Source organism: Rhinolophus hipposideros (genome assembly GCF_964194185.1).
Source record: "Rhinolophus hipposideros genome assembly, chromosome: 6".
Classification (NCBI taxonomy): domain Eukaryota; kingdom Metazoa; phylum Chordata; class Mammalia; order Chiroptera; family Rhinolophidae; genus Rhinolophus; species Rhinolophus hipposideros.
The window spans coordinates 99,680,494-99,699,802 of NC_138052.1; the positions used below are offsets into that span (position 1 = coordinate 99,680,494).

Below are 19,309 nucleotides of genomic sequence, written 5' to 3' on the forward strand. Positions count from 1 at the left end.
GGCAGTTGCCAGTGGCGAATGTGTTGGTGACCTGAAATCCATCCGTCTGGAGTCAAAACACGGGACTTTCAGACTAGATCCCTTCCCATAAGCACCCTGGTATCTAAGTCACAAGGCATTCATTCGCCAGGGACCTTTACAATCGGCATTTATTATATATATATATATATTTTTTTTTTTCTATAAATGCATTATAAATATTTCATCAAGATTTCATAAGAATCAAGTTTCTTAGCTCGGAATACATTGGAATATATATTATACATATATATTTATTTATACCTAAAATTTAAGCAATACTTCATGCTACTTGCTTTTAATAAAAAGCATTCCGATCGTAACACTGAAAGTGTGCCGAGGCCATGCTTCACAACCAAACGGAGATGCTCAACTGTTATATGATGGATGAGGAAAGAACACTTTGGATTCCTTTAAAATTTGTGGGACTTCAAAACCCCCAACAGTATTTGCCACTTTTTGGGAACTACCTCCATTTTTCTTAAACAGCAATAAAGCAAAACAAGGGCGGCAGGACTACAGCCCCTGGAGCCGCTGGAGCCCAGGCCAGTACGCGGTGACCTCCGCCCTGCCGGGCACCGCCAGGCCCCACCAGCCACAGGACACTCACCGTCCCACCAATTCCTGCTGTTTATTTTTTTCTTAAGGCATTGTTCCTCAGACTTCAGAAAACCCAGCCACAAAAATCCATCAGAGCAATAAAAAAAAGGCACAAACTCACATCTTCCAGTGGCTTTGAGAAAACAAAGCCAGCTCCTGCAGACTCACGTTTCTGTTTTTGTCCGGTTTTGTTTTCTTAAATGCTCATCCACTCTGACCCCCAGCTGGTCGCAAACCCCCACTGCACACGGCGATGGTTCACAGAGGCAGGCCAGAGCCATAGGAAACGTTTTTTTAAAAAAGTAAGCTACAAGATGAGTTGAGTGGTTTACACGGAGACCGTGGAATTGTGGGTAATCATCAAACTTTAAGCACCAGTTTTAATCAAGTTTGTTTTATATTATTAGATCTTTGATTTTCGTTCTCTTTTCCTTGTGTCAGCTAAGTCGGGCAACTGTGCCACGAGCTGTCACAGGCCTCCTCCCTCCGCGGCTTCCCTCGGGGAGCCGGGAGCTGCCTGGCTTCATGCGCGGCCATGTCTGCTCATCCCGGCGTCTGTCCCGGGTCCCATGGAATGCTGCCCTGCCCAGGGACGCTTGGGCTGTGGCAGGCAGAGGGCTTCCCGCTCTGCATGGCCCCGAAGTGCCTGCGGACTCTGAGAATGCCTGCAGGACACAGGGAAGCAGAACTTTTCTTGGCGGAGCTTCAAGACAGAGACAAACAAACAAGAGAGTCGCAGCGTCGGGAGCGGCTACAGGGGAGGCTCCTCCTCCATTGGCTCCTCATCGGGTCTGCGGCGGGTCCCCGGGAGGCAGGCGTGGGGCAGGGTGCACACAGGAGACAGAAGGGGTGCGGGTTAGTGGCAGCTCGGGCTGCCTCTGCACTGCTGCTCCCGACAGGACCGCGGCCACCCGTGGGGCCCACCCGCCCGCCCACACCTCCCAGTGTTTCTGAGGGTCTTTCACACTGGACAGAGGTGGCCACACTGGCTGGGTTCTAGAGTCACTTGGGGACATGTGCCCTCCATTCCTCCCCCCTGGTGCCCTTGGACGGCCCATGTAGAGAAGCCTCGTGCTCCAGATACAAGAGCAAAGACTCAGATGTCACTCCGAAGGCACCCCCATTCACGGAAGTGCCCACAGGCCTGTGGCCTTGGTGGCCCTGAGGCATGGCCAGGGTGGTGCAGGGGACTCACCTCTTCTCGGCCGGCTTCACTCCCACGGACAGTGAGGCCATGGCCGTGACAGTCTCAGCTTCTTCGTTCTCGCACTTCTGGGCCTCGACCAGCGAGTAGGCCGCCGTGGAGGACAGGCGCTGCAGGGAGCGCCAGTACTGACCTGCATGACAGATGCGCTCGGTCACTGGACGCCACAGGGCCTGGGCCCGGGGGCGGCGCGAGTGGGGGCCGCGTCCTGACTCCGGGCAGACTGCTGCCCGGTGCCGGGGCATGTCCCACCCAGGCCCCCACGATGACGGGCTGTCCTATGGGCCTGAGCACGAGGAAGCATGGCCCCCGGCATCAGTGTTTCCTCACACGCAGGGGCTTCTCATCGTGAATGTGGGTGGGAAGAGCTCCAAGGCCAGGAACCCAACGCGCGCAGAAAAACACGGGGGGGGGGGCACACCCCTGCTTTCCACCCACCTACACGGACAGTCTCAAGGACTGGGCCGTCCCAAGGACCTAGGACAAACTGAGCTCTGTGACAAGGACAGGCCATTGCCGGCTCACTTGAGACAAGGCGAGCTGCCATGAGTCACCTGGCTGCGTGTCAGCCCCCTTGGCCTCTAGGCCCTGCTGCTTCAGGGGCAATACTAGGAAACGGGGGGCCCTGCACTCTGTGTAGGCGGGGTAGGAGGCTCTGGCCAGGGCGAGAGACCAGATTCCAGGACGCTGGGTCTCCCCAATCCCACCTGTACTAGCTGTGACTCAGGCTCCTCAGCTCTTTTGACCTGTGACATGGAGCTGACGACACTTTTCCGGTGGGGTGTGGGGAAGCTGCTGGGCATTAAGGGAGAGTCTCCGCCAGCTCCTTAAGTGCAGGCTGGAGAGGCAGCGGCAGCGACACGGAGAGGCGCCCAGGGCCGGGGACTCCCAGCTGAGCGCCTGGCCCCGACGACTTACTGTGGATTTCAATGACCTTCTCCACGGACCGGACAGCGTTAGCATTGGGTCTCTGCTGTAAAACCTTGTCTGGGAGAGGATCAAGCTGGAAAAGAACGTGTAAATGTGCAGTGAGTATAAGGATAAAACCCCGTGCATGTGACACAGGAGGACGTTCCCTGTCAGCGGGTTTCCTGAGCATGCTCGCTAACAGAGAAGGAAAATAACTTTACAAAGACAAACGTGGCTTTGGTATTTATGAGACAAACTTACACAAAGTAGGTGTATTTTCGTTAGGGTGCTCTTCTTAGGAGACAACCAGGTATATTTGGGGTTCCTACATGAGAAGAACCGCCAGGTCCAGGAGCGGCTGGCGTAACAGGACGGCATGCCACCTGGCCCTCACTGCTTCAGCCGCAGCGTAAGACTAGGGGAAACGATGACCACTTTTTGAAAATATCACAGTATTACTTCTTGGTCTTGTGAGTAAGAATGCTTGACTATCCCCTAGTCACAGGTTTCTTTTGATAATGGGGGAAAAGGTAAAGGAAGTGAGCAGAGTCTCTTCAGGAAGGAAGGCCTTTCACTCCCGGCATTTCCGGAATGGATCATGAAAACACAACAATTAACAAAACTTTAAGTAACTGCACAAGCCTACACGTGCGGGGAAGGTCTGCTGGGTTCTGGCGGAGGTCAGATGTCCTGGGAACAAGTCTGGGCCCCACGATGGCCGCCTCAGGCCAGGCCAGGGTAACAGGCACACAGACCCCATGTGCAGCGGACACGCGTGTGAGGAGAGTCTGGGGTTTGGGCCTGGCTCTGGGCAGAGGGTGAGAACAGTGTAAACACCGTGAGTGGATAGCCACAATTTGCAGCGGCCAGGCTCTGCAACACAGCTCAGCGACTGTCCTTCGTCTCGTGAGGCACCCTCCCCAGCCAGGCCAGCTGGTAGCACAGCCAGCTCAGTTCCAAGCAGCGCGCGTCCCCAGTGAAAACATGAAGCACAGAAGTAAACCAGCATGAAGCTGAGCTCGTGACAGCAGCCTCCACTAAAGGGGGAAAGACCCTGACAAACACCCCCCGTGACCGAGTGCTCACGGTTAACTCCGTACATAAGCCACGGGGGCAGATGCATGAGCCGGAACAGGACGTGTGCGAGAGGGCGCCTCACCTCCGGGCTCTTGCTACCCAAATCCCTCCCCCATCTAATCTCCAGAGGAAAATCGGACAAACATATGTGTAAGTGGAGGGACATTCTACACAGTCCCTGAGCAGTACTCAAAACTGTCGCAGTCATGAAAGCAGTGACAGACTAGGGAACTGTGACAGCCCAAGGAGATATGACTAGAGCACCGTGGGTCCTGCATGGGACCCTGAAACAGGCAGGGCCGCGGGACAGCGGGGGGGACTCGCCGTACGTTCTGGAGTTCAGTGAGTGTAACGAGCCAGGCTCGGCTCCTAGGCTGTGACAAGTGCCCCACACTGAGGAAAGACAGTGACAATAGGAAACTGAGGGACACACAGGGACGTGTCGGCCAGCTTTGCTACTTCTCAGCAAATCTAAAGCTGTCCCCAAAGTAAGTTTATTCCGATCCTCCAAGACTGCCATTACTAAATCATCAGTTTTAAACTATAAGAAAGCACATTCATTACTGACAACCACAGATATTAACATCTGATGAAAGACCCAGAGATTCCTGATACTGAACGGAAAGAGTTGAAAGGCAGCCAAACAGAAGGCTTCGATGTGAAAACAGTTAACAGCAGAAATTCGAAACTCAATGAGATCAGCTAGAGAAACATCACCTGGAAGCAAACAAGGAAGAAATGATCACATAGGCAGCCAGGGACACGGGACGCGGCCAGAGGGAGAAGGTGTGTGTGCATCGATTCAACGTCCCCACGCGTCATTACAGGGCCGACGGCTGGGGGTCACCAGGAGTGGTCAGTCGCGTCAGCCCTCAGTTCAGGAAGGGGATGAGACCCAGGCAGGAAGAATTCAAAACGAAAGCCACATCTAGCACAGGAGAGCGACACTGCAGAACTTCTAAGAGCAGCTGGAGAGGACAGACCATCTCCCGACGGCGACTGCTCACCGAGTAGGAGCAGGACAGGTGCGGCAGCTTCCAGGTGTCGAGGGAAAGGGACTGTCAGGCCAGCACCGGGGACCCCGCGCACCTACCCGTCAGGAATGAGGGCGAAACAAAGGCTTTTAAGGCAACACCTGGAGGATGGGACATTCTACAGGCTGTGCTGGAGGCAGACGGAAACGATCGCAGAGGAGGTCTGAGAAATGAGAAGGGCCGACGAGCAAAGATGGCGGCGTGAACGTGGGAAAGGCCAAACAAAGCGGAGCAACACGACAACCGGAAGAGGGGTGCAGTGCTGGTGGGCTCGCAGGGCCGGAGGGCGCGGGGGCCGCCCATTTACACCAGGCGCGTTTCATGTCTGACGAGCATGTCAGCTTTCAGGACCGTGTCCACCTGGGTGTCCCGCATTCAACCTGTAACCTCCCCTGCGGCCAGAGCAGCCTGGGCCCTGGCTGTACTGGGAGGGGTGAGCTTACTGCCCACGCCAAGGGCACAAGTTAACAATTTTAAGAGTCAGAAAAACAGAGATCGGCTGTATCTTTTTACTCAGGAGAGTGGACGACTGGAAAGCAGTGAACCCTCAGCCGCGTGGAGAGAAGGGAGGAAAAGAGAAGAAGGAGTGAGCCAGAGCAAGGGGCCAAACACAACAGTCAGATGGCAGAAATGAATCTGAATGAAACCGAACAGCGGCAGGCAGCCAAAGCCACGGTCCTAACCAGAGGCCACTCGGAGCACACAGTGGTCCTGGGTGCAGGGCTGACAGCGGGGCCAGCCCCATGCGGTCCATGGGGGATGCATGTGGCCCGGGGAGACGGAAACTCCAGGCACAGCTGCAGAAGGGGGGCCGGAGAGACACCCCAGCACCTGGCACAACAGATGTAGGGGAACGCCACGACTGGATAAGAAAGTCACTAGGCTACGACAGGAAGTTCCACTCGGCAGAAGGACAGAGAGATTTATAATCTGCACGTATGTAGTAAAGGCACTTTTTCAAAAGTAAAGTAAAACTTGGCAGAACTAAAAGGAGAGGTTTCCCTAGTGGAAGTCTGACCCGTCCTTCGTAGATGGAGGACAGAAAAATCGGTCGAGAAACCAAAATGCGAGCCACACGATTAGCAAGCTTGGTCTGACAGCCGTAAGTGGAACTCTGACAAACTGCCGACACGTGGGGTGCGAGCAGGCTGCCTGCACGCGAGCCCGTCACCGGGTCTCCACGGCCCCTCCTCTTTCCACAGCGCCATCTGTTAGGAATTGGGACCAGAAAGAGAACCATGTGTCCTGTGGCTGGACCTCAGAAAACACAGCCCTCGTGGGTCAAAGAACAGAAACGAAGAAATGCTTAGAACTAAGCAATGATGGAGACGCCACATACCGCGGTGCGTGAGGTGCTGTGAAACACCGCTGGGCGACACACGCAACCTGAAGTGCACTCACCAGAAAGCATGACAGACAACTGGCAAAGTGAGCAAGAGAGAACGGTCCCAGAGAACGGAGAGAAAAACACAGAAGAGGTACAGAGGAAACTTTGAAAAAAGAAAGATACTGCAGCTGAAAGGAGATTCTTTGAAACAACTAAGTAAATGGACAAGTTTGGCAGGCGAACGAAGAGACTCAAAGAGGGGGCAGAAATAAACGTCTGAGAGCAGAAGGGGACGCAGCTACAGCACTGCAGGGACAAAGGACAGAGAGAGCACCGCTCCCTTTCGCCAGTAATTCGGAAAACATGGCTGGAATGGATCAAGTCCTGGTGAAAATGTCACTTTCCAAAACTGACTCAAGAAGGAATAGAACACCTGAATGATGACCCATAATCACTGAAGATACTGAATTAATCATTTAAAGTCTTCACCCAAAGGGAACCCACGGCCCAGGAGAGCCCTGCTAGTCAAGGAACCGATTATTCTGATCCAACACGCACTCCTCCAGGGGACAGAGAAAGGGGGCCCCACCCACCTGCCCATCCATACACCCACACACCCCACCCCGTCATCCACCCCATGCCCACCCCAAGGAATAAACAGGAAAAACTGGTTGAACAGAAACACGAGAGGGAGACATGAACTTCCCAAGAACAGCCAGGTGGTCACAGACACGTGGAGACACTGAGCTTCGGCAGTGCCGTGACCACATACACGGCTCCCAGAGCTTTCATCCGTCAGGTGGGCAGAGGTCAAATGTGGGAATGGCCGTGTTGCTGAGGTCTGTCACCCAGGGCCGCAGGGGCCACGGGACACACTCTGAGGTCTCCTTGCAAACGTGAGTGAACATGGTTGCTGGAGCCACCTCTCTCTCTGCTGGTGTTTCCCTCAGAGGCACAGGCGCCCAGGTGTCCCAGAAGACCTTTCAGGGAAGGTCAGTGTGACAGTGCCAACAACCTGGAACAACCTGAGTGCCAGGCCGGAGCAGGATGGGGCGAGCGAAGCTCCCTGCCCCTGCCCCCGCCCCTGCCAGGGGCCGGGCCTGTGTCCCCAGGGCGCCGGGTCCTTTGTTGGGGGTGATGAGGAGCGCAGCCCCAGGCCCCTTGCCCGGGCGTGAAGCTCCAGGAGAAAACCCCACTCAGATGTCGGGTGGTCACCCAGCACGGCCTAAGGTGTCCCCACTATTAGGCCTCAACTCTGATACTTTGCCAGAAGTTTTGTTTTACCACTTTTGAGAAAAAATTCTTTTAAAAAAGGAACTCGTTCCATAAATTATCATTTTGGGGGCTCCTGAGAGCACACGCGTGTACACACGTACACACACACACGAAGTCTCGGGATTTTCTGAAACTAAACCCAGGCTATGCATGCCCATGCCCGGTGACTCCCTGGCTAATGCCCCCAGTGGGACCCACACCCTGGAGGTGGCCAGCCCTCCAGGGTTGTATGGCGCCCTCCCCCGAACACCGTCTGCCACGGTCACATCTATCGCCCATCCTCAGGGCGGCTCCTGTCTCCAGCCATCCCCACCTCGTCCCCACCACTTGGCAGAGGGGTCCGGAGGGCGGAGGTGTCAGCACACGCTGTGTAAGGCGTGACCATGAAGGGCCCTGCGCTCACACACCTCTGCCTGAGTGAAGTGACATGCAGTTGAAGACAGATGAGGGGGCTGCAGGACAGAGGGCCAAAGCCTGAGCCATGGGTACCGCTGGCTACTACTGACGCAACTCGGCCTCCAGAATCAGGCTCTGTTCTCGGGCTGCGGATTCCCACTGTCGGCTTCTCGTCTCGACTTAAGCAAAAGGGACCGGGAAGGAGGGCCTCACATCTCAGACTTTACCCAACCCTTATTACTAAGTGGGACTTGATCCTTCACTGGATAGGCACTCACTGAGCACACACGAAGGGCCATCACTGTTCTGCTGCTCGCCATACGTCCGTGGCCAGAACAGACATGCTGGGCCTCAGTGTCATACTAGTAAGGCGGGGGGGACAGCCGTCAGCTAGAACATAATCCACCAGGAAACCAAAGGGAGTGCCTAGGTGCCAAGGGCAACAAGAAAACAGCAGGGACGAGGCGGGCAGTGGTCAGCGTGGGCCTTGCTGAGCAGGTAGCGTTTAGACACAGACCTGGGGGAGGCAGGTTGAGGCCATGTGGACGGTGCAGCACTCAGTGGGCCAGCGGAGAGGGAGAGGGGACAGGCAGGGCAGGCACTGAGCTGAGGGGTGGCTTGGCCCGTCCTTACAGGGGCAGCTGAGTCAGACTCACAGGAAGGGAAGGCTGCGGGGTGTCAGGGAAGTGGGTGACAGTGCCCGCTCAGGAGAGGGATCTGAGGGCTGGGGGCCACGCGGCGCCAGCAGATGGACAGCAGCCCTGCTGGCTCAGTCTGGTCCCAGGACTTCGAGCACTCTGAGTGTACCACGCTCCCGCCCATGCCGCCCGCGGGTGGGACTACGCCCATGGTGTCCTGGAAGATGAACTCAGCTGGTGAGTTATCTGAAAGGCTCCCCGGGGGCCTCCTTTGGGAAAACAAATGGGCGGGCTGCAGACAAGGTTGTGTGACAAGGGACAGGCCAGGGCCCTCCCAGGCGCCCTGGTGCCACGTTCGCCCTCACATGGGTCCCTTAAATGTCAGAACCAAGTCAGAAATTAGGCTTCTCTTATACTCCACCTAAAAAGGCAGCCTTAGCAAAGGGGGCAGGAAAACAAGGAAAGCAGCGGCCTGAGGATGAGTAACTGCGCCCACATGGTCAGTCTGGTCTGACCCAGCTGCCGTGATGCTCCGGTGTCTGTTGTCGCGTGTGGAAATCGTTCTTCTGCTCCATAGTGTGGAAATGCTCACATGGGAAGCGAGAAGAATGAAGAGGCCACAGCATCCTGAGAACAAGCTTTATAGCACGCCAGCCCAACGTGTTGCATTTGTGCTTCTCAGGACACAACAATCTCCACCCACCTTGTCGGGAATATCTGGGCTGGCTGCGAAACCAAACTAGTGGGGGACGCATCAGGCCCCATTGCCAGGTCACCGTCCCACACACACAGGGAGCCCTTCTGGTTCTCTGTGGGCAGCCAGCCCCAGCCCCAGCCCCAGCCCCAGCCCCAGCCCAGCCCCAGCCTGAGCCCCACTCGGTCAGCTTAGCCACCTGCTGCGTCACGGCCCACTTCCAAGTTCAGAAGCCTGGCTACCCAGCAGGCGCACCTGCCTTTCCTTTCCTCCCGAGCAGACAGCAGGTGTCAAGAGAGCTAGGCGACTGTGTCCTCGCACACGCCCCTCCCTGCCCAGGGCAGCGCCCCTGCTGCTCTCTCCATTTGCAAGTCAGAGCAGCCGCCCATGAGTGCTGCCCACTGTGGCACCCCCACTTGCTGGCCAGCACCCTCCCTTCTCTCTGGGCAAACTCTCCAGCTTGTCTGGTGGCCCCAGCAGGGTAGCTGTCGAAGGGGAGCTCTCAGGCCTCCCCATCCTCCCGGAGCGCGGACACCACCGGCTGCTCCAGAAGGTTCTCTGCGTCCCGCTTTGCCTGCTCCTCAGTCTTCCCACTGGCCACTCTCAGAGGGCCACTCCTGGGGGCCAATCTGGGTCACTCGTTGCCTGGCCCAGTCACTCCTCTCATCGGTGGCTTTGGTTTCCACCTCATGTCGATGGCGTCCTTGACCACAGCCCTGTTACCGAGCCATTTCTTGGCCACTCAGGCACCACACACACACCCAGTGGTGGCACGCCCCAGACCTGTCCCCCCCCCCCGTTGTTATTTGAGGGTGACCTGAGAGTCGGTGGCGTCAGAACCAGGAGGGAAGGCTCAGTAGCCCCGCCAAGCAGACGTGCTGGGATATGACGAGTTGGCTTTCAACAGTTTTTAAAAAGCAAAAAATAAAATAAAGTAAAATAAAATAAACCAGAAGCAGACTGAAAACCACAATACCTTCTGAAAAAAGGTTCAAAGCCTGAGACTCAGTCACCAGCACAGAAAGTAGAGGCGCCACAACACCCCTCCCTGAGCCAGGACCCGCGGCAGGTGCAGCCCTGCTCCCCACACCCGCTGCCTCTGTGTCCTCATGGACAGTGTCCCGACAGCAGCCCGGTGGGGGCTGCATGGAGGAGATGGTGTCAGAGCGCCAACGCTTCTGGAAGAGCAGGGAGAGGGGCCCAGGGCCCTGCTCTCCTAGGTGGGTCCCCTGTCACCTGCAGAGGGGGCTGGGTGACACCTTAAGGGGTGAGCCCCTCGCCCTCTCTTATGCATGTGGGGGGCCTGGGGGATGTGACACCGAGACACAAGACCACACTCTGGTCAGCTCGAGCTCTGGGCCTCACTGCTGAGCCGGGGACTTGAGGCGCTGGCGGGAGGCCGCCGTCCGGCTGGGACGCTGGTGGCAATGTGGCACCTGTCTTCCATGGCCAGACACTGAGAACGTGTCTCGTCACCCCCTCCCTTTGTGAGTGAAGAAGTGAGTGCGTAGAGAACAGTGAGGAGAACGTCCTTCTGTGTCCTCCTTTCCCCACGCGCCCAATCCTGGCTGTCCCGCCTGGTGTTTCTATAGCTGTCAAATCCTCTTGGAACAGGATGAGGCGTTTAAAAAGAAGAAATCAGTCACCAAAGCTGAGCGCCGCGAGCACGGATGTTCTTGCTAGCTGGACCCCACAGTGGGGGCCTGGTGGTCAGTGTTGGACACGATGGAACCTGCTGGACAAGCAGGGACAGGGCCCGAGGGGGGCCTGCCCAGGCCTGGGAGCGCGTGAGTGGGGCAACGGCTGACTAGATGCAGACAACACGCTCCCAGTTCAGTGTCTCCGAGTCCCTGTCTCTCTCTCACAAGTGTGGCCGTTTGTACCACTTAGAGCTGTCACACCCATGCTTTTCACCAAGTACAGAAACATGACAAAGGAGCTCAACTCCCCAGGAAGCCCCTTTCTCCCAACATCACAACTTCGCCCGCTCCTCCTGAATTCTCCCACTGGAGTCGGCTTCGGTGACATGGTGGCATTTAACCCTCAGAGGCCACATGATTAAATAGAAAATTGACCGAAACAGAAGCCTCCCTGTGGGTGACACGGGACATGAGAAACGACCACCCCCAGCTATCCCGGGGCCCCTCCGTGCAGGGAGCCGAACCAGCTCGCCTCGGAGCCCCAGCCACTGGGCTCCCACCCTTTGGTCTACCTGCCTGTCCCTGTAGCACAACTAGTGACTTTTCCCTGCCAGCTGTCACCAGTAGTTGCAAACAACGAAAAGCTGAGACTGTTACGTGAAATGGCTCCTGGGAGCAGGCGGACGCTCGGCCTCACTTCCGCCTTCACGCCAACCCCGCCGCCCCATCGCTTTAGGCAGCAGCGCCGTCCACAGCTGGCCGCCCGTCTGTGCGCGTCACATCGCCCAGCACGCCGTATATCAACCCTCATCAAAGGCTGCGCGAGGGGCAGAGCAGCGGGGCTCCGGCCAACTTTCTTGCATTAAAAAGATTTTTAAGAGACCTTGATAAAACCGGTGCTTCCTGCTTTTTGATGTTTGAGTAAAAGAACACTTTCTTGTTAGAAGAGCAAACACAGCAGGAAGCAGAAACAGGCCCTTGTTGAAAGCTAAGTTCTCTAAGGGTGTTTTAAAATAACTGGCTAAGAGAACCAGGAAGCTTTAGGATGTTTAGGGTATATAAATCAGTTGCCTTTTAACGCTCGCAAAAAAGGGAGAAAAGACCGTTTTATGTGAAGGAAGGACAGGTGCAGTGTGGTAGACACTTTAAAGGCACGTGGTATTTCACTCGGGACGATCCAGGCAGATCACTGACTAGCCGACCCGACACGAGAGCTGCCACAGTACCTTTCGTCTACTTGTGACTCAGGCTAAAAGGAACACCATCCACTTGGAGCAAAGACTGTCAGGGGAAAACAGAGCCCCCCCGGGTGCCCACGCCACCCCAGCCCACTGCCCACACCCCCATCGCTGGCCAGTGGCCCTCACAGGTGGCCGGGAGTATAAGCCTGGGGCTCTGGAGCGCCATGGAGCAGGTGTTAAAATCGCTCACTGGGAGCCGGACTACAGCTCTCACGGCTGGTCCTATTCTCCCTGCAGGCCCTGGGCTCCACCATCAGGCTGCTGTCACCTTGTCCCCACTGCTGCCCTAGGGCTGTGCTCACTGGGTCACTGGCCTCCTCAGGTGTGGCCCCCCAAAGTGGGACAGACATCCCATGGCTTTACTCCCCAGGGCCTCGCTCCCCAGCCACCCGGCCCTCCTCTCCTCCATTGAGCCATCTCACACGGAAGACACACACAGCTTCCCATGCACAGGTCACTGACACACTCGGCTGGCCTGGACCTGGGTACCAGGTCTCCAAATGCCACCTGGTCAGCTCTGCCCACCCTGAGCCTGGGGACAGTGGCCACACACCTCCTGCTCCCACATACAGGGTACCTTCTGTTAGTGCACGCAGGTCCCAGGGAACCACAGTGGTTAGAAACAGCTCGAAGACAGCGCGACGTCCCACTGCAGCATGCTGCGTGCAGTCAATTTAACACGGACCTCGGAACCCCTGCTCGAAGCCCCACTCTGCACCTCCCTCCACAGCCCTCCTCGCAGCCTGTGGGCCCCACTGCTGGCTGTGTCCCTGGGGGGGTCCGGGAGGGCAGCCTTAGGGTGGGGTGGCACGGGCTCCTGGCAACTTGCCTCCTGGGGCAGCACTTCCTGGCTCTCTGCCTCACAGGGTGACATGCTGTTTGAGACAGAGCCCCAGGGAAGAGTGAACGTCGGAGTATGCCGCACGTGAGATGGCCTCGCATTCGGGAACAGGCTGAAAACCCTCACACACTGCCCTTGCCTGGGGTTTCTGGGCCTTCCAGCCTCTGCGTCTCCCCACCCCCCCTCTGCACCCCGCAGCAGGACACCAGCATTCCCCTGAGCCTCAGCCCTGGGTGTGTCCACCTCGGCCTCCCCAGCACAGGTCCTTGCGGCCGTCCTGCTCGCCTAACCCCTTCTTCTGGACTGGATGTCAGGACCTCCCTGAGGGACCTGCAGCTCCAAGGACCCCCCTCCCACCCCACCCCCCATGTGTGGTCAGGACTGCATTTCTGGTGGCCTGTCCCTCCTGAGCTGTGTCTTCTGGCTTCAGGTCACGGCCTCCTTCAACTCTCAGGACCAGCAAGAGGGCGGGCGCAGAGGCCACAGCACCCCGACTAGACACCCAGGTAGCCCCGACCACACTGAAGAGAGTCCGCACTTGAACTGGAGAAGCCCTGTTTTGTCTGATGGGGCAGGGAGGCGAGCGCCAGGGGATGGCACGAGCAGAACTCGTGCACCCCCAGGTGTCCCCCCCAGGAGCCCCGTGCCTTTCACACGGCCTCCCTATGCCCCGTTTGTTGAGCCTGTGGTCCAGGGCTCTCCGTCCGCCCCATAAAAGCTAGCCAGCCATTTCTAGGGTCCGTGTGTAGCACCGTAGCAACAGCAGAAAGCCCACTGAGGGGGAATCTGGGACCCTCATGACAGGCATGTGGTCCACAGCCAAAGGCCTGGGGTGGATTTGGAGTTTCGGGAGGACATTTTGGAATTCAAAACAGAAGCTCACACACCAGTTCTGTGTCAGAAACTTCGGATGCTCAGCGGGTGGACGTCATACCATCACTGATAACACCTCCCCTGCCACCATCCTGTTCACTCACAGCTGGGGCAGTTCTCCCCATCTGGGTACCAGCCAGAGGAAGCAGCCCTGGCCCAGTGTCACCGGGGATGGAACATGCAGGATCTCCACCTTGAACCCTAAGTTCCCTCCCCCAGTCCAGACCACTGAGCCTCTGCTGTGCAGGTCACTGCGTCCCCCTGACTTTGCCCTGTGGCTCCGGTGGGGACACGTGCAGAACCAGCTCTGGTGTCCTCTGTGGACCCAGCCTCCGAGAGCCACACAGTGACCCCCTGCAGGAACCTGTGTTACAATATCCTGGGGACCTGACTATCCGTGAAGGCGGAAACTGGGAGAGGAAACATTCCCCGTGTGACCCACACATCAAGGTGAGCACCTTCCAAACCCAGGATCCTGAGCCAGAAGAAAGGGTTCCTGACAAGCTTTTTGTTCACCTCGGGCCGTAATCACACATTTTTGTCAGAGGTGTAGCAGTCCACTGAGTGGGGTGGGGGCGGGCGGGGGACGTCTAACAGAGCTGCCGGAGGAGCCCACACAGGCTGGGCCCAGCCTACACGCGGCGGCCGCGGGCCTCCAGGTCTTCCTACCTCGTCTCCCAGCAAAGCAGAAACACATGCTTCCGAGGCGTCACAAATGGCTGTGAGGTCATGGCCGCCCTCCAGGGCTAGAACAATACGGCCGCCTGCCAAGCCCATCAGCTGCTTCGTCAGGTACCCGAAACCTGCAACGAGAAACGGGAAATGCAAGTGCAGGGCAGGGTGAGCATGGGGCAGCTGGCAGGCGATCAAAGCGCCCAGAAACGCACCCATCACATTACAGGCCGGGGGCTGGCACGCGAGGCATATAATAGAAGCCAGGCTCGACGGCAGTAACTCACGGGGAGTTTCGGCTGGGGTCTTTTTGATCTGTGTGAGAGTAGGAATTATGGTTTCAGTGCTTTCATTTTATAATGCCGCAAATCATCTCATTTGGGGGGTGGGTAGGAGCCGGGGAGCAGCCCCCAGCGCTCTCACGCAGGACCAGAGGCCGGGAGGCAGGAGGGCTGGGGCAGGGCAGTCATCAGCGGCTGCTAGGGCACGACCATGTCCATCCCAGAGGCCCAGGGGTTCTGGTCAGCAGATGTGCTGGGCCCATGCACGCACTCGCACTCAGGCGCACGTTGTCATGTGCATCCCTCCAGAACTTGGACATGGTGTCTGGAGGTCTGGCTTTCCTTCCTGCACGGCACCCACACACCCTCCCATCGACACTAAACGCCTGATGGGTAATGATAATTACCACCATCGGCCAGAATAGCCTGACGTTTATTAGAGAGCTGGTGAAAACCAGGCCACACGGGTCAGCAGCCCCATCCCGGGCTGGCCATCAGCAGACTGGCCCCTTTCCGGGTGGTGCTCCCTGGCAGCTATGGGTGCTGCGAGGGTGGGATTTCCCAAAGCCTGGTTTTGTCTGTCCGAGGCAAGCAGGGATGTGGCTTCCAGGCTGCCACGAGGACTAAATGAAGCTCAGAACGTGCTGGCAGCCTCAGGGGCACTGGGCCAGGCGCACACTCCACCCGCTGCCTGGCAACTTCCTTGGCCATTAGCCCACGGCCCAGAGGGCAGGTGGGTATGAGAGGCCCCACGCTGGAGCACAGCTGCCTGGGGCTGCCCTTTCTTCTCTGGTGACACCCATTCTCCCTGTGGGAGAGCAGGGACAGGTTCTCCTTGGCTATCTGCACCCACAGAGTCAGCACAAGGGGCCCCCAGGGCCTTGTCTCCCAGGACCTGGACTGCTGTGACCCGCCGAGCGCTGGGCAGGAGTGGGGGCCTTCAGGCCCTTTCTGTGGACCCGGGGCTCCACGCCACGTCTCCGGTTTCTTTACGACTTGCTGTGACACAGCGGAGTGGAAGGCCAGAGCCCCGTGGGCAGGGCCATTTCAGTCATTCCCTCTCCTGGAGAAGGAGGGCCGTCATCTAATGCCAACCCTTAGAGGCGGGCACATAATCTGGATCTGTCTCTCTCCTCCCCTCCAACTAGGAAGTAATCCTCTCTCTTGGCTCTTTCCTCTCCATGGATTTTAGGGTCTGTTCCTCCCCCTGAATGTGGGACGACATCAGGGAACAAAAGGAACAAAAGAGCAGCATCAACTCTCAGCAGGACTGGGAACTCGGCCCCTGGAGGTGAGCAGCGTGCTCCCAGCTGAGTGTGAGCACGGCGTCCAGGGCGGGGGCGCCCGAGGCCTCCTGGTCCACTTGGCCTGCTGCCCGCCCTTTGTTCTTGGGGCTGCCAGCACTGTCCTGCCTTTGGGGAGACGTAAATGGAGAGTTTCCTTCTGTTGTCCCCAGAAAGGAGGCCCGGGATGCAGAGCACAGCTGCCCATGAAGCGCGGCTCCAGGCGTGCCCCCGCGCAGTGTGCAAGCCCGACTTACATTTGGCGGAAAGGTTGTAGCCGCCCAGAGGCGTGGGGTGGCCCTCCACGGCGTCGAAGCCTGACGACACCAGTACTACATCCGGGCCAAACTCATTTGCAATCGGCATGACGACCATTCTGAAAGGGCAGAAGAAGGCGACACTGGGTCAGCTGAGCACACAGCTGCGAGGAGGGCTGGACAGTCCCTAACAGGGACCCTCAGGGTCGGTGGGCCAAAAGCCGCGCACAGGAGCTTGGATCTGGTGGCTCACACTTAGTCAGGTGTGATCATGGCTCGTTGCATGGTTTCTGAAAGTCCGCACCAGCAAGCCCCAGTGTGAATGCTACCTTTGGAGACAGTCTGTAACCCCCACGGCACCACTTCGGGGGGGGCAGGTGGGGCCAGTTGCCAAGGATGGTGAGGGTCCTCCCCAAAGGTGGGGCTGTCTCTGCTCACCCCTCTGCTCACATTACACTGTCCCTGACTCAAGACGGGGCAGTCACGGCCCCCGGGACTGGGGCACAGCTGTGTGTGGCTGAGGAGTGGGACAGCCGGCCCAAGCCTAAAGGGCACCCTCCTATACCCCACCAGCTCCCACGGGCCACACGTCAGCAGCAAATGACAGGATGACCGACACACACTCGTGTGATGGTGACGCTCAGGGTTAATTAAAAAGAAATTCTACACTTAGATCTTTAAAGGAAAACGGATGATCAAATTTAAGTGAGTTGGTAGCTTAAAAATACAAACTCCTGCTGAAAGGTTCAGGGGTTCAGTTACATCAGAGAAGCAAGGAAAAGTCTGCTTGAAAAGGGAAAAACCACTTCACACAAAACCACACCGAGGAGGCTGCATAAACGGCGCTTTGTGTTCTGAGTGTATATTGGAACCGGGAGCTCGGCAGTGCCGTCTGTCACTTAAGCTTGTTTCATCTGATTTGAAACTCATCCCCACTGATGGCAGTCCCCTTCCTCCCTCTGTGGGCGAAGTGGGCAAAATCACAGTGCCCGTGGCCCCAGCAGTGGCCAAGGGAAGCCACTCATGATGACCCATGTGCGTTGACCCTGCTGGACTCGCCACTCGACCCCTCGCTGGGGACATCCAGCGGTGACGATCCCACCCGCTTCTTCGGGCTGCTGGGCCACGGGCTGCTCCGCGCTCCCACAGCTTCCCCAGCACCAAGCCTGTCACTCGATCTGCATGGGCCTCGAGAGGAGGCAGTCCCACGCGGGCACGGCTGATGGCCCCTCCCACACTGCAGAGCCCCGGGACAGCTGGCCAAAGGTGGCAGGGCGGGCGTGAGAGCCTGCGAACTCTCTCTCAGCTTTTATAACAAAAGTCACCACTTAAGTCAGCAAAGTCGACCCCAGAAAGTACTAACTTTGGCCAAAGGAAATGAAAATGCTCCAAATGTAATGTCACTGCACTCAGGGACTGTCCTGGATTGCAGTCCTACTGCGAAGTCCCCTGACTTCAGGTGGAAGAAGTGATGAAAACCCCAGAGCTACACAGTGTGACCAGACTGCCCTTGTCTGCAAGACCTGTGGTGAGGAGCCCTAGAGGGTGACAGGGCCGGGAGGGGGGGTGACGGGGCAGCGGGCTGGGGGGGTAACAGGGCGGGGGGGTAATGGGGCAGCGGGGTGATGGGGCTGGGGGGTGACGGGGCAGCGGGCTGGGGGGGTAACAGGGCGGGGGGGTGCTGGGGCTGGGGGGTGACGGGGCAGGTGGGTGACGGGGCAGTGGGTGATGGGGCAGGTGGGTGACGGGGCAGCGGGTGATGGGGGGTAACAGGGCGGGGGGGTGATGGGGCAGCGGGGTGAGGGGAGTAACAGGGCGGGGGGGTGACGGGGCAGCGGGTGATGGGGCTTTGGGGTGAGGGGGCAGGTGGGTGACGGGGCAGCAGGGTGATGGGGTGTAACAGGGAGGAGGGGTGACGGGCCAGCAGGGTGATGGGGCTGGGGGGTGAGGGGGCAGGTGGGTGACGGGGCCTATGCTGGGAGCATGCGCAGCCTGAGGCTGAAAGACCCCGATGGAAGCTTCCAGGACAAGAGTATCAGCTGTGCGATGTGGCCTAAATACCTGCTGTTGGCCTCCTCTCGAACTGTCCCCTCAAGGTGTTTCTGTGGGACCACCTTTGGCCTTTGGCGAAACAACCTGAGGGCAGAGAGGGGTACCCGGGCACTTCCCCAGGCAGCAGCCTGTCACCTGTCCCCTCAGAGGTAGGAAAGTGGGCGGGTCTCGGAGAGAAGAGATGGGTGAGTGTCCGTCAGTGGCGTGCCCCTCCCAACAGGAAAGGGGTGAGGGGATGGTTCCTGGGAACTACCACTGCTGTGTCCCCGAGACCCAAGCCCCCATCCTGTGCCTGGCCCTGGGTGGAGTCCAGACGGGACAGAGAAGTGCAAACCACACCAGAGGCTTTCTGGGCTCTCCATGTCTGAGCAGCAAACATGAGCCCGGCCCGCCGCCCATTTGCTCCCGAGGCCCCAGCAGGTCTGGTGGCTTTGTTGCTGACACAGCCCCATGCCCTCCCCTCAGCCTGTGACTCAGTGGCCAGTTGGCACCTGCAGGTCTCCAAGGGCAAAGTGGGGACAGGCTGCCAGGACAGTGTCAGTGGCTTAGCAGAGACGGGGTGACACAGATGCGATCTGGTGCCGTGCTTACTATGGACCCCACTGTTGTGTGGAGACCTGCCCGTCGGTTTACGGGGCACACACAGACGACACCGTATAACGTCAGATATGAGGTGTAGAAACACCGGTTCTCCAAAACCCACGGTGGAGTCCAGGTGCAGCTCGGAAGGCCCCTGACTTACAGCGGTTTAACTTGTGGTTTTGACCTGACGATGGTGCAAAAGCGGTGGCATTCAGCACACACCACACCTCAAATTCTGAAAATGGATCTCTTCCAGGGCTAGCGAAGTTCGGCACGTCACTGTCTGGTGACTCTAGGTGGCAGCGGGATGGCAGTGCCAACTGTGGGCTAATGGAAGTGTTCTGAGCATGTGAAGTGGGCAAGGCCGAGCTGTGACAAGGCCAGGTAGGTATGCTAAATGCATGTAGGGTATTTG

General features: G+C 57.8%; 1 protein-coding gene across 6 annotated transcripts in view; it reads right to left on the bottom strand.

Moving 5' to 3' along the window:
* Positions 1-242: 242 nt before the first annotated feature.
* Positions 243-19,309, bottom strand: part of HDAC4 (histone deacetylase 4) — a gene marked incomplete at its 5' end in the record, with an annotated part of 265,863 nt that continues 246,796 nt past the window's right edge. For all 6 annotated transcript variants that reach the window (XM_081052346.1, XM_081052344.1, XM_081052342.1 and 3 more), the window contains 5 exons: positions 243-1,409; positions 1,814-1,955; positions 2,741-2,825; positions 14,437-14,570; positions 16,261-16,379. In XM_081052346.1, coding sequence (XP_080908472.1) covers positions 1,370-1,409; positions 1,814-1,955; positions 2,741-2,825; positions 14,437-14,570; positions 16,261-16,379 — 520 coding nt within the window. In that variant the 3' untranslated portion in view covers positions 243-1,369. The remainder of the gene's footprint in view (positions 1,410-1,813; positions 1,956-2,740; positions 2,826-14,436; positions 14,571-16,260; positions 16,380-19,309) is intronic.